This window comes from Notechis scutatus, chromosome 3, assembly GCF_049901735.1.
Source record: "Notechis scutatus isolate UNSWTSFEM ecotype Mainland chromosome 3, rNotScu1.2, whole genome shotgun sequence".
NCBI classification, from domain to species: Eukaryota; Metazoa; Chordata; class Lepidosauria; order Squamata; family Elapidae; genus Notechis; species Notechis scutatus.
Genome location: NC_142011.1, coordinates 153,822,507 through 153,838,372, shown reverse-complemented (window position 1 = coordinate 153,838,372; position 15,866 = coordinate 153,822,507). Strand labels below are relative to the sequence as shown.

The following is a 15,866-nucleotide window of genomic DNA, read 5'->3' as shown; positions in this document are numbered from 1 at the left end:
CTGCCAACAACCACAGTGCCAAATGAATTATAAAAAACCAACCAAAGTACAAAGTCCACACAGAGCTTCAAGGATTAATCCGAACGGAATGAACAACTTTGCTTCCTACGAAGGTTTCATCGTCTTTGCCTGTCCATTATACCTTATGGCAGGGGCAATTACCTCCAAGCCTGACTCCTGATTCGCCCGTTTTGTCTCAGCTGCTCTTGCCTTCTAGCAGCTCTGTGCACACACCCACTGGGAACAGACTCCCCTTGTTCCTCGGCCTCACTGCTGCCAGACTCCGGAGGCTCCAGAGTCAGCACCCTACTCCCAGATGGTCCTGGCCCCATCTCTGCATCACACGCAGGATCCTCGTCCGAGTCCTCTCCAGACTCCTGGACTGGTCCCCGTTCTTCCCCACTGTCCGATTCTGTTGCTGTCTGCACAGGCTGCCAGCGAACCACAACACTTGGCAAGTTTAAGACTTGTGGATTTCAACTCCCACAATTCCTGACATGACTGGAGGACAAATTCTGGGAGTTGAAGTCCACAAGTCTTAAAGCTGTCAAGTTTAAAGACCCCTGCCTTAGAAGGTTCCCAAACTTTTACTGAAGAAATATGCGCACAAAATCTTAATCTCATACCACATGTTTTTTTGGATCACTCTTTTATTCATATTACGGTACTTAATTTCTTTAAGGCCATAACCAAATTGTTCCCGTTAAAAGCCATAATGGCTGAATTAAATCTGATCAAATTTTTGCATGACATCAGACAGCACTGGCTGCCAGTTAATAATTTTAGGCTTTCAAAAAACGTACACAAAATCAAACTGTCCAATATCAACTCAATGTTGATGTAAAAATACAGCAGACAAGATTTCAATGCCAATGTTTTACAAGTTGCTTTCCTTGTCACCTCAATCAGAATCATAATTTCTATACTCCACTTTCCCAACAGTAAAACAATCTTGTCACTACTTTTTCAGCCCAGTCAGTCATAATCAATTTCTACATTCCTCTGCTTTTTTCCAATTAATCTCTTTCAGCCATTTTACAGCCTTCTAAGGATTGGCAGTTTCCAGCACCTCAAGGATGTGCTACTTCATTCTAAAATGATTTATCTAAGTGGAGGGTTGACACTTGGGCTTTCTGCCACTTTTCTATCTTTTTGCAAATTGACTAAATTGACGTGCAGTTGAAAAAGTTGTATCACCTGCAAGCACATATAAAGGAAGTACTATTCCAAACAAAAATTAGCATACTGTATCTTTAAAATGATATTCCATGGAGGCTAGGGTACAGATAACCCTTCCCAGGCTGAAATGTGATTGCTAATTTACTCACAGTGGCTTTTTTGAGAAGAAAAGACGTAGAGAGGCTCTTAGCCTTGTAGTTCTTGGGAGAATCTCTTCATTTTCAGTCGTTGTTTCACTCAGGGTGAGAATACAGTTACCTAGAGGTTCTTCTGTGTTTGCATAACCCTAAGTAAATGCTTACAAGTTAACACAGGCAGTTTATTACCATAAGTAAATATCATGCTCCAAAAGAGACATTGTTTTATTACCAAGAAAACTGTCTCCGTAATTGGCAACAGGAAGTTAATAGACCAATTGATAGGCAATTGCCATTTGTTTTTCAAATGTTCATTGTTTGTTGGAGAAGTTCCAATTTTGGGGGACAGCTTCTGGACAATCGCGGTTCAATTTTCTCAGCGGTGTTGCCTTGCGCTGGTACCGTCACTGCCCACCAGAAATACAGCAAAAAGTTTCCAGCACAATCTATAGTGGGGGTCCCTTATGTAATGCTCAGGTTCATTAAAGTTCTTTTGTGTGCTTACTAGACTACTGGTACCATGCAACTTCTAACATTTCCTTAAAAAAAAACAACAACAGGATTTTAACATATTTTAATTAAAATAGTTATGTGCCTCCAACATCATCTTCCAAGAAGTAAAATAGGGACCTGCATCATCTCTTTGAAAATACATCGATCTGCTCAGAAAAAGGATAATAGTAAGTAAAGGACGTCTTAATAGGGAGAGTGGTGGTGAAGGGGAATCTAGATGAGGGACTAAATCTGCGCTTTGTATCAGATTGTGCCTGCCACTGTATCCATTTTGACTTTGACAAGTTGTCTCCCATCAACATCCATGGTGTAAAAATAAAATAATGCACCTAGAATAGCCTCACAGAGAGATAACTGGAAAATAAATTTAACAAATAAATGAATAAATATTCTTAACATTCAAAAATGTCGGGTGCTCTCTGAGCTTGGCTGTTTTCTTGCAGATGTTTCATTTCTAAAGTAGGTAATATCATCAGTGCACTGATGATGTTACCTAATTCGGTAATGAAATGTTCAACCTCGAGTTACAAAATATTCTCTTCTTATTCTAAAAGTGCTCACCAAAAAAAGATGAAGAATTTCGGTTTCTGGATTGGCAGAAGCATGTTGGCAAGTGAAACAAGAAAAATGCCACAACTCTCACAATAAGATGAGTTTGGAATTTTATTTGAAAACGATTAAGGCAATGGTCAAGCAATAAGTTTCCTGATGGGGTGATTATATTAAATTGATCATTTATATCCCACAAGCCGTTTCTCCAAATAACCCTCATGTTATGATCAGTAAAAAATTCAGGAGGGTTCTGAACAAGATATCCCTCTAGAAAACTGTCACATCACAAATTTCAAGTTGATATTTCCTATTTAAAAAGTCTAATGCTACTTACCCATTCGGTTTTAGTTACAAGCATTCAAAGCACAACTCCAGTGGCAACTCCTCTTATTTCTGGTTGCCATGTTTACATATTTTCCCCTATTGTGTAATGTCAGTACTGCTTTTTTCAGCAAAGCAATTAAGCTTCTCTGAAGATAAACTATTTTTCAAGAAGATGAGATTACCTGAAGAATTGGAATAACAGGATAGAGAGTTTCAATAAACTTGTTCCAGGTCTCTGCTGCCATCATCAATCGACCTTGAAGAAGATACATCAGAAGAAATGTGGCAGCTGAGCACACCTGTTTTAATGAGAGAAAGTACAATAGCGCAATAAAGTGTGTTCAAACCAATTTGCTGGTGTCAAAAATGGAAATTAGGCTTTGCCTTGGGACATTGCACCAAAAAGCTTTTGTGTTTGTTTTTCTTTTTGTTTCTTTCTTTTTTAAAAAAAAAAAAAAAGCAAAAACAGCTATAAAATATTGTCAAGAATCTACTGCCTGTTAGCACTGAACAGTCTTCAAGCAGAGAATATGATTCAGGTCAAGAAATGCTTTCAATAAAGCACCGAAGATGACTTTTAAAAATAGTGCTCTAGTCTAAGCATTTAGGAAATCTTCACAACTTAAGGTTGGTTTCCTTATTACCTATTGAAAAAGCAGAGCATATTAGAGAAAGATCTTAAGATACTAACTGAACTTGAATCTTAGGAAAATTGTGTGTGTGTGAGAGAGAGAGAGGTGGGGGGGAGGGTGGGAGAGAGAGAGAAACAAATGAGAATGATACTGTATAAAAATCAAGCCTGGCTGCTACCAAATGACTAATTGCACTTTAGTCACTTTCTGTATTACTTCTTTTTATATTTTTGAAAATTCTCAAACTTGTTGCAATCCTAAGCATATTGAAAACAAAAGCAAGTTTCATTAATTTTAGTAAAGATAATAAACATAATGCAGGTTTGTGATCTATATATAGCCAGTTCCAAGAGAGCAATTAATTAAAAAGCTAAACAGGGTGGAGTTTATAAAGGTACAAAGCTTTGGGTCTACTAATTTCTTTTAATTTTCAGATTAATTCTGGTAACGGTATCATATTCAGAATGATGTACCTCATGCTGAGAATCCTGAAGTCCAAAAGTGCATATTTCATAAAGAACTTTGGGATGAAGCAGAAAATGTATACCACAACTGATCGAAGAAATAGACTTTACAGCATTATGAATGCCTAAACATTCCTAAAACAAAGATAAAAGATGTTTAAATATTAACCTGACAACACATGAATACTTAAGTCTACTGAGTTAGATAGAGCAACCCACTTTCAGACTGAAGTACATACATACACACACACACACACACACACACACACACACATATCCATATCCCTAAAACTGCAACTTTTCAAGCTTACAACTGGGAGCAATACTGCTGGTTTCCTATTGCTAGCATACATCCTATCATCTAGGTCAAAACTCCTAGTTTCTCACAGCAAGAAATCAGTGATCTGCAAGCAGACTAACTTGGAATAAGGAAAACCTTTCTGCTTGGTCCCTCCTGCCAACCTTATTTAAGGTTGCTGGGAGAGAATGAGAAGAAAACAGCAAGAACATGAGGGAATGCTCTCACCCTGACAATTGATAAAGAGCAAAAGTACTGTCCAACATGCAGTTAATTCATTTCCTTAAGGCAATGATATCATTAAATCATAACACATTATAATATGAAAAATTCAAACAGATATCCCTTCCTCTTTGAAACTCAGCAAATTGAAAAAAACCCTCAGAATTAATTCACACCAGGCAATCTCAAGTTTATATGGTGAAAGATTTCAGTTTTTCAGCCTGAGTAAATCCCTGTGAGGTTATTAAATGGAAAAAGGGGGAATATAGATGTAAGAGAGGGGGGTGGGGGAAGAGTATCTCTTGGATTCTGAAGAAACCACAGTCCTTGTTAAATGCTAACCTTAACAATGTCAAGACAGCAGCGATAGGCTTCTGTTCTAATATTTGGCACAGGATGTGACAACAGATGGAGAAGCACCTTCTGACTTTTATTCTGCAGCAGTGGGTCAGCTTCAGCAGATTTCCAGCTACAACCAGAAAAACAGAGTATTACAGAAATGGCTTCAAGGCTTAGATAGCAAATTCTCTCCACTCAAAACCCACAGAGGTCTTGGGTTATTATTCCATTATTTTTTTCACTGTCATTCCTGGGTAGGTCCCCAAGAAATTGAAACTTGACAAGCTAAGAGATTTGGGGTAATTTCAGCAGTTAAACTGACCTTGTAGTCTTTTATTCTGAAGAAAAATGAAGGAAGTTTTATTTTAATGTTGTTAGCTCTTCCTGACACATTTGTGGATGTCACCATTGTCAAGGTAGTAAAATTTGGGAAGTTTTTGTGATCATTGTTTGCCTTAAATTTCTTTGTAAATCATAAGATGTAGATAAAACATACACACAAATCTTGATTAGATGGATGTGTGTATTGGACTACGTAAAAAATCTATCTATACCAGGGGTGTCAAACTCAAGGTGCTTAAATCTGTCCCACAGGGCTGCCTGGAAATAGCAAAAGACCAGCCCACGGTGCCTCTGGTAGCCAAAATGGGGCACATGTGAGGGCCTCATGCACCCCAGACCCCGTTTTTGGCCTGAATGGCTTCCAACAGCTCTCTGCCAGCCAAAATGGGACACAGGGTGCCACCTACCACACCCTATTTTGACCCGGCAGGGTTCTGCAGGTGTCCACCCCGTTTTTCCTCCTCAGCCGGCCCTCAGAAAACTACAGTGCTAATCTGGCCCTTAAAGAAATCCCGTTGATCTATACATAGCAACATGTTACCACATAAATGGTACCGTATAGTGCAAATTTCCCATTTCATTATCAGAATGATGTCTTAAATTTATCCAATATGTTCTACAGAAACAGATTTTGTATGGATAAGTATAATAAAATATGGGATACATTTATACAAAGTACAGTAGCTTAAATAGAGCATGATAGCCATATGTGTACTGTATATATTTATTTATATATATGTATATATGCATAATCTTTGAATTAAATAATTACTGTATGTAAAAAATTGAAACTCTGTACTGCTGTAAAACATATAACAGTACTATATATTTTAAAAAATTTTTTTGCTATTGCATTTTTTCACTTATTTTTAAGGACTCACTATGTATTCTTTTTTATAATTATATATATAAACTCACTTAACAAATTTCTCACTTAGCAACATATATTTTGGGTTCATTTGTGATCGTAAGTCAAGGACTACCTGTATTTTTGCATTTTATTCATTTCTTTTTTTCCTTTTCTATTATTATTTTAAAAGCAACAAAACATAAATAATTTATCCAATATGTTTGTTTATTCAGTTGAAAGGACAATTTATGTGGATTTATATACTTAATAGCTGAAAACGTCATCACAGAATCCTATCATAAGATTTTCATACGGCATGCAAATTGCCCAACTTACATATCTGAGCAAATGTTGAGGTATTCCTTAAGTAGAACAAAATACTGGTGAAACGGAAGACCTTTTATGGCTTGTTCTGCCAGTTCAAGTAAATCAAGATGATTTTTTTCTCCCTTTTAAAAAAGTGAAATATATCATTTAATTTTAAAGAGTAGAGAGATGAATTAATGATCTATAAATTAACTTGCACTCATATGACCAACAAAAATAATTGACTAATAACGATGAATGTAACAACTAGCAGCAACTCTCAAAAATTCTATAAACAAGACAAACCAGTTTACCAATAGAATTACCAATAACCATATCAAATTATTAAATACTTAAAATACTGATTATCAGGACTACTCTTACAACAGTTAAATAGGTCTAGGAATACATATATGACATTTTAAACTATTTTTTTCCCACTGAAGTTCACTTAAGCTGAATGTTTTACCTCCTTGCGAACATCCAACATAAAATTACAAGCACACTCAATTGAACAGGCAGCTTCTGCAGCTTGTTTATAAATACTGTAGTTTTCTGAATTCATTTGTTCCAAATAAGCTGTGATTGATTCGTGTATATTTGGATATTCTAAGGAAAATGGCATGTCCACGGAAAGAACAAACAATGCTGTCACTAAAGTCTCTGGTAAAACACTAGTGGCCTGGAGGAAATAAAAGAAAAAAGGTTTAGGTAAAAGTCTAAAGGTCAATCTATATAATAGTCTTATATATTCATCTTAAATATTGATTATTTTGAGTATGTGACCAACATAATTCCTTCAAACAAAATTATGTTTAATTTGCAGAGATATTATGTCAAATTACTTCAAAGTAAATCACTTGGGAATTTTTAACTACTGTTAAAATAGTTAATGTGAGATAAAAAATAAAATAAAAATGTATTGCAGAGACCTTTAGAATTCAGAACCTCCAGTATAAATATAGCAATCAGGTTTCATGTGGAATGTTTGCAGAAAAAAAAAAACCCTTTGCTTAATTTAAGAAGGTAATTGTTCAATTTTCTGGGACAGACATATGTCAGGATTTTTAATCTCTTATTGCTTTCTTCTAGATTATTTGAAAGGTCTGAAATCTATCTATCCTAGATAAACTCTTAGGAACTGAGTTCTCCTACCCCAAAAAGTGATTTCAATAATCCATCAAAATAAATATTTACAATATAATTATATTTTGCTTATTTCTGCCCCCACCAGGTAAATATATTTTGGTCTTCTTTTATTAACTATTTTAGTTGCTTCATAAATTATATTGCTTCATCAAATGGAATGAATTTATCCTCACAAATACAGCAATTACAGCAGTACATTTAATGACATTCAAAATTACAATTGTACTGAAAAAAGTGACTTATGACCATTGTAGCATCCCCATGGTCACATGATCAAATTCAGATGTTTGGCAACTGACTCATATTTATGACGGTTGCAGTGTCCTGGAGTCATGTGACCACCTTTTCCGACCTTCTAACAAACAAAAGCAATGGGGAAGCCAGATTCACTTAACAACCGTGTTACTAACTTAACAACAGGAATGATTCACTTAAAAATGGTGGCAGGAAAGGTTGTAAAATGAGGCAAAACTCCCTTAGCAAATGTCCCATTTAGCAACAGAAATTCTGGGTTCAGTTGTAGTTGTTTAAATTGAGGATTACCTGTACATATTATTTTAAATGGTTCTGTAAAAGAAAAAGAACAATTATATATTAAACTTACAAATGATACGTGTAACAGCTGATGTTTGCAATGCAGCACAGCAATTTTTAAGCAGGAACATAGAGCAGCAAAATTACACAAGTGACCAGCAATGTTTTTTAACATTATAGGTAGTTCTTCATTTTTGACCACAATTGGGACAAAAATTTCCATTGCTAAATAAGGACATTGCACCTGGCTTTATGACCTTTTGTGCTACAGTGGTTAAGTGAATCACTGCAGTTCTTAAGTAAATCATGGTTGTTAAATGAATCTAGTTTCCCCATTGAATTTGCTTGTTGGAAGCCAGCTGGGAAGGTCATGAAAGGCAATCATATGACCCTGGGACACTGCAACTGTCATAAATATATGCCATTTTCAAAGCACCCATGAGACCGTGGCCGGTCGAAAGTCCTAACTTTTTTTAAAGTGCTACTTTAACTTTTAATAGTTGCTAAATGAATGGCTGCATGTCACGGATTATCTGTATCAATCCCTAGCTGAAATCAGAGACAAGAATAAGCTCCACACCTGCTCAGACACAACAGAATTAACTATTATCAGAAAAATCTCAACATTGGTAGGACTGTCATTTAAGATGTAAAGTTCTTATCCAGCCACTAGGGGGCAAACAATACACTTGTCATTTTTATACTTGTTCCTTTAAAATGCTGTTTTGCAATACCGTTCACTTATTTATTGCCCAACATCACAGTACAAGGTCGGTAACTCAGTCCAGAAATCTATTCTGAATGAACAGCAACTTCAGGTGGCTTGCCTTTGACAACTGCAATTGAAAACATCACTATAAGGAGTATAACATTTGAACACCAAGGCAAAGCAACTGCTTTTAGCATGATGAAAGCAAAACAATGAAAACCAGATACTAATGGGTATGTTTCAAAACTAGACAGAACATCAACTACTTCTAGTAATGTATTTGATGCTATAGGTTGTTTGATATAGTAGAGAGTCAGGGAGATGGCCTTGAGAGAAATAGGGAAAAATCTTTACATAAGAAAGAGGGTTCTTTCTTGTTTTTAAGAGTTCTGCACTGTATTTCCCTTTATCTGTGTCTAATTGAAATATTGCCATTTAAATGCATGCTATCCTAAGCATTTTTCCCAACGTAACCTTGAAGATGTAAAGAAATGGGCACATCTCACCTTCTCTACAGGTAGCAATACTTGCAGGAGTCGAACTGTGAAAAGTGAAACACTAACAAATGCCATCCTGTGGTGCACTACTGCAAGCTCAGGTTTTTCTGAGCTGGTGTTACTTTTGTGATAAGTAATGATTTCACCTAATGAATCTAGGATTCCAACCAGTTTTTCTTTCTGTAGACGAAACAAAAAAAGTAGCAAATCAATATGCCCAACATAAGCCAGCAATACAGTCACTTGCTAATGCAGGAACTGTTTGAAGATAAAGCCTCCCTGGATAATTTTTTCATTGTTTAATTTAGTTATTTAATTTCTATCTCATATTCCCATCAATGAATAGCATTTATGCTGAATAACCAAAATAAAAGTCACAAACATGTATTTCTCCTAGCTCTATTTTGACTTCATGTCAAAATAGATTCACGAGCAATTGATTTTTTTTAATCATTACAAATCTACAAAGAAAGTATTTTCGGGGAGGGGTGCGAAGAGGGGGGGGAGGGGGGGGGGCGGCTCCTTTTTTTTTTTTTTTTTTTTTTTTTTCTCCCTCTCACCCGGAACAGCGGGGGTGGGTTTGTGTGGGGGGGCGCCGCCTGCCCCTGGGTTTTACGCCGAAGCACAGGCGCGGCGGCGGGGGGGAGGGGAGGGAACCCCCGTTTTTGAGCTCTCTCCCGGTGTTCCTGGTCAAAGTGGGGACCTTCCTTTGAAAAAGCTCCCTGTGTTTTTCATCTTGAGTGCGGTTCGGTGTTTCGCCGATGTTTTAAAAAAAATACTATGTCAGTGCAATTGCTGAGGTGAGGTGGACTTCTTCACTAATGAACAGCCCTATGTTAGCACCTTATTCATTAGTTTATGATATGATGTTCTCCTTTAAGAATGTCCTTTTGTTCTTTGCTACTTTGTTTCAAGGATTTTTTTTAGAGAACTGCAGAAAAAAAATCAAGTTTTGTCACAACATCGTTTTCATATTCCTACTCTTAAGAAGAGAAAGCAGCAGTCTAGTTTTTCTAGTCTAGTGAAAAATAATAATAAAGCAAGGCAGTCTGAAGAAATTGAAGAGGACTTTAAACAAGGAGAAGACCACGCAATGGGAAGAAAAAGATCACTCTTAATTCCCTCAGTGACTTTTTATGTAATTTTACTTTTACTCATGACTGGATTTTAAAAAAAGATGAATACAGAATATATCATTCAGTTTTTAAAAATGATTATGGTTTCTAAACCCTTCATCATAATGGTAGGCTTAAAACAGAGATAAAGTAGATGTAATATTTTTTTTATCTTAAAGATAAAAAGATGACACATTTAAGATAAGCTAACAATCACTGTACGGAATGGCCTTGATTATGGTGGTGCATAAATATAAATAGCAAACAAATAAATAAGCAAATTATTCTGGTTAAAATAGAAAAATTTTAAATTCTCACAAATTCTAGACCAAAGAGACTCTTGTCTTCCCAAACATCTTCAGACACAGCATCAACAATCAGTAGCAGGTCTTCGGCAACCAATTCCAACACTTGTATGGTTATTCTCCTACTACCTGAGAATTGATGAACAGAGAAAGATTGCAGAAGTAATGTTCCTTCCTGCTGAATAATGCAATATGTTAATTACTCAGGGTTTCTTAAATAAAGAACTATTAAAATAAGGAACATTACAGATTTCCCTTCCTTGCATTGAGGTGCTGATTGCTCAAATGAAACTACACTATACTAAATATCCAGCAGTATCTTTGAAAACTTAAGTATGTTTTAAATGTTTTTTTTCGATGAGACCACTCTATCAGGGCAACTTGGTCTACTCGATTACAGGAAGGAGCATACTGCTTCTGCTTCCACCTTTCAGTCCCAATTCAGGAGCCTTCACAGGCAGTCGCTTTGCAACAAACTATTTTTTTTTTTTGTTGAATTTATGTTTACCGACAAAGAAATAAAGGGAGACTAGTACAGATCTATTTCAAGCTATTTAGCTCTCATCAGCTAGCCATACCCTTCTGGGATTTGAACCGGGGCTACTTGCATATATTAGGTAGATGTATTAACCTCTTAGCACCGGGCTCTCCTTGCTTTGTTGGCTATACCAGGGGAAAGATTAAGTGTTTTTTCCCGTGAAACCAGTCTATCAGAGCAACCTGGTCTACCCAATTATGTACAGCCGACATATACTAGTTTTATTCTTTGTCAGTAAACATAAATTCAACACTTAAATATGTTTTCTTGCCACAGAGACAGTTTAGAAGTTTAATACTTTCTAAATGAAACACTATTATACAATACTACTATAAGTAGTCCTCAGTTAACCACAGAAATTGGGACAGGAATTTCCAACACTAAGCAATTATTCCAACCAGAAGTGATAGAGGGAGTTGAAACTGCAGGAACCTTGGGTGAGAGTGACCATGTCATACTAGAATTCAACATAGCACAAACACAAGCAACAGAACATAATGACACCAGAGTCTTGGATTTTAAAAGAGCTGATTTCAACAAACTCAGAGAGAACTTGGGAAAGATTCCATGGATGAAAATCCTAAAGGGGAAAACAACTCAAGAATCTTGGGAAACTTTAAAAAGTATGATCATAGAAGCCCAGACCAGCACAATACCACTGAGAAAGAAAAACAAGAAATCCAAGAAGAAACCAGCATGGCTACACAAAAATCTCTCTGGCAAATTGAAAGAAAAAAAGGACAAGTACAAAAAATGAAAAGAAGGACATACAACTAAGGCAGAATATCAGCAAATAGCCAGAATCTGCAAAGATGAAGTCAGGAAAGGAAAGGCTCAGAACGAACAAAGATTTACAACAAAAGTCAAAGATAATAAAAAAAGTTTCTTCCAACATATAAACAACAAGAAAAAAAATCAAGGAAACAGTCAGTCCACTAAAGAGAGAAGACAGCAAGGAAGTAACAGGCAACAGAGAGAAAGCAGAACTGCTTAACTCATTCTTTGCATCCGTCTTCACACAAAAAGAAACTATAGCTCAACCCACCAAAAACATAACTGTAAAAGACAGACCAGAAATAAAAGTTAAAATAAGCAAAAAAAAAATAGTAAGAGAACACCTGTCAGATCTTGATGAAAACAAATCACCAGGCCCTGATGGATTACATCCCAGAGTTTTAAAGGAACTGGCAGAGGTCATCTCAGAACCACTGCACTATATCTTTCAAAAATCCTGGAGCACCGGGGAACTATCAGGGGACTGGAAAAGAGCTGATGTAGTTTCCATCTTCAAAAAAGGAAAAAAAACAGACCCAGGAAACTATAGACCAATCAGCCTAACATCAATACCCGGAAAGATACTGGAAAAGATAATAAAAAAACAGATCTGCCAACATCTAGAAACAAGTAAAGTGATAACTAGCAGTCAGCACGGGTTTGTTAAGAACAGATCATGCCAAACCAATCTTATTTCATTCTTCAACACAGTGACTAAATTAGTAGACCAGCAAAATACTGTGGACATAATATATTTAAATTTCAGCAAAGCATTTGACAAAGTAGACCACAACCTACTTCTTAGTAAGCTAGAAAAAAGTGCAATAGATAGCACCACCACTTGGACTCGCAACTGGCTGACAAACTGTATTCAACGAGTAGTCCTTAATGGGTCTAAGTCTACATGGAGGGAAGTAAGCAGTGGGGTGCCACAAGGTTCTGTCTTAGGCCCAATACTCTTCAATATCTTCATTAACGACTTAGATGAGGGAATAGAAGGGGAACTTACCAAATTTGCAGATGATACTAAGCTGGCAGGAATAGCTAACACCCAAGAAGATAGGCTCAAGATCCAGATGGATCTTGATGGACTAGAACACTGGGCCGTATCTAATAAAATGAAATTCATTGTAGAGAAAAGTAAAGTCCTACGCTTAGGCAAGAAAAACCAAAAGTACACATATAGACTGGGTGAAACCAGGCTCAATAGCAGTAACTGTGAGAGGGATCTTGGAGTCTTAGTGGACAACCAGCTAAATATGAGCCAGCAGTGTGCAGCAGCAGCCAAAAAAGCTAATGCAATCCTAAATTGTATTAACAGAGGGATACAATCAAGATCAAGGGAAGTACTAATACCACTCTATAAAGCCTTAGTAAGACCACACCTAGAGTACTGCATCCAGTTTTGTTCACTACATTATAAAAAAGATGTTGAGACTCTGGAAAAAGTACAGAGAAGAGCAACCAGGATGATTAGGGGACTGGAGACTAAAACATACAATGAACGGTTGCAGGAACTGGGCTTGGCTAGTCTAGTAAACAGAAGGACCAGGGGAGGCATGATAGAGGTCTTCCAATATTTGAGGGGCTGCCACAAGGAGGAAGGGGTCAAGCTATTTACTAAAGCGCCTGTAGGCCAGACAAGGAATAATGGATGGAAACTGAACAAGGAGAGATTTAACCTGGAAATAAGGAGAAACTTTCTGACAGTGAGAACAATCAACCAATGGAACAGCTTGCCCTCAGAAGTTGTGGGAGCACCATCAGTTGAGACTTTCAAGAAGAGATTGGACTGCCATTTGTCAGAAATGGTGTAGGGTCTCCCGCTTGGGCGGGGGGTTGGACTAGATGACCTACAAGGTCCCTTCCAACTCTGATTATCTGTTATCTGTTAAAAATAAATTTTAAAAGTGCAGATAATACTTTGTTTACTCTGTTATCTATTATCTGTTATCCAACCAAGTTTGCTATTTTGTTCAGTTCTCCTCTCTACATGAAAATACATTATAAATAGCTCCCACTTTATCAATCAGCTAGTTACAAATGTTGTAAAAAGGGCATTTTTTCCTGCAACGCCTCAAGAAAGTGGAGCTATTAAATCCCACATGATCTTCTAGTCCATTCCCTCCAACATTTCTCCTATCTCTTCTACTCCATTTGTCAAAATATCTTCTTTTAATCTTAAAGTAAAATGGTAAAAGACAGTAAAACTAGACAGCTTGATGTTAAAATAAAACAGGAACCTCAAGCAGTTTTATAAACTATCAGTCAAACTGATGTAGCTCATTTGGTTGCTACAAGGAAAGAAACTGAGAGAAGGAAGAACTATGCAGAATGTCTGAAACAACTTGAAGGAAAGATACCATAAAATCATATTGGGTGCTTTATAAACAGACAATAAACTATTGCTATTCTATCTCACTTTTGAGCTTCCCTTTGTGCAGAAAGAATCATAAACTAAAAGGAGATAAGCTGAATATAAGGCAGAACCCCAAACACAAATGTTAAATTTTCCAAAACATTATAGTTTTCACACTATTAAACAGATATGAAAAATGCAAGTAGGGGTGCTTAGATTCACAACTAGAGTGTTCAGATTGCCATGTCAAACCTATTCTTTGTGTGTAGAATAAGAACGGTGGGAGGTAAAGTATGTATTACTGTAGGCAAAAATTCCTTTAAAAATAAACGTTACCTGTTTTAAGAAGAGGCACTGCATGTTCCAAAATGGCTACACAGAACTGAGGAAGACTAAATTGTTGAAACTGTAGCTCCAAAGTGTCTACATTTTCCAGTTCTGGCAGGTCAACATGACCCATATCCAAAGGTGATGGATTAGATATTCCAGAAGTTACATGACCATGAGCACTGCTTCCACTATGAAAACAAAACAAACAAAACAATGATATATAAAAAAGGCACTATGTTTCTACAACCAGCATTATATTATAAAAATAACCAATACTCAGACTGAATGGGAAAACTGGCCTAAACAAAATTCTTCTATTCAAACTCTAATTGATGGATCTAATGTAATTCCACCTGAGTTCCTTTCCCTGTGGATAAAACAAATCTTTGTCAACAAGACCTTTACTATCAAGCCTCCTAAAAATCAGATATATCAAATAGAATTGAAAACAGACCTTAACAAGTCAAAGAAAATGGAGAGGTTAAAATTGAGCGCCACTGAAGGCAAGTAAGAATCAAAAGCCTTCTTTCTGCTGCATACAATTATTTTAGTATTGGAGCTAATTTACCATCTCTGGCAAGATAATTTCATATTTAGGATGCTTACCATCTCTGGCAAGATAATTTCATATTTAGGATGCTTACCACAGGACAATCTTCCCACCAACTAACCTTTTTTTGGTGTTGGGACTATAAAGCTTTTTAAGATAACTGCAACTTCGAAGACTTTTACATTTGCCCAATCCAATTAGGACTTCGTATCAACCCACTCATTGGGTACATATCTATTTATCTACATTTTCCACCACTAAACTTTTATATAACTCATCCTACATTTTGCTCCAATGTATGCCCAAGTTGTGTATAGTACCTATGTGGTCAAGGATGGAAACTCACTGCGTGCTTGTAATGCAATGATAAAAATTTCTGGAAAAGGGTATAATTGCATACAAGAGAAAACCTTTTATGAAATATTAATAAAATAGAAGTATATTAAGTGCAATTTTTGATTATTTTCTGGAATAGCAACACTGAAATACTTATTTTAAAGGAAATAATACCATTCCAAATAATCATATCTTACAATCTGGTTGATAACTGGAACCAGAGGTTTAGTCTTCTAAGTATTCTGGTGAGAGAGAAGTTTCCTGAGGGTGGGCTCTAATACAAGTTCCAAAAGCTCAGAAGACTGAACCTCTGGTCCTGGTGACCGACCCAGATTGGATCCTACAACATTATCCTGGGAGATGTATATTCACCTTCATTCGTGAATCCTAGCTTAATCCAATGACAGCGGAAGGCAGTTTTATTACTTATTATTATTATTATTATTATTATTATTATTATTATTATTATTATTATTATTAATTATTATTGGTGTGTTCTGTTTCACTTTGTT

General features: G+C 36.3%; 1 protein-coding gene across 7 annotated transcripts in view; it reads right to left on the bottom strand.

Annotated features, from left to right (window-relative positions):
• Positions 1–15,866, bottom strand: part of RTTN (rotatin) — a 99,466-nt gene that overhangs the window by 71,611 nt on the left and 11,989 nt on the right. For all 7 annotated transcript variants that reach the window (XM_087961470.1, XM_087961472.1, XM_087961471.1 and 4 more), the window contains 9 exons: positions 14,475–14,656; positions 10,481–10,596; positions 9,057–9,227; positions 6,628–6,840; positions 6,189–6,301; positions 4,664–4,790; positions 3,811–3,936; positions 2,888–3,004; positions 1,329–1,465 (listed from right to left, as the gene is read on the bottom strand). In XM_087961470.1, the coding sequence (XP_087817596.1) occupies positions 1,329–1,465; positions 2,888–3,004; positions 3,811–3,936; positions 4,664–4,790; positions 6,189–6,301; positions 6,628–6,840; positions 9,057–9,227; positions 10,481–10,596; positions 14,475–14,656 (1,302 nt within the window). The remainder of the gene's footprint in view (positions 1–1,328; positions 1,466–2,887; positions 3,005–3,810; positions 3,937–4,663; positions 4,791–6,188; positions 6,302–6,627; positions 6,841–9,056; positions 9,228–10,480; positions 10,597–14,474; positions 14,657–15,866) is intronic.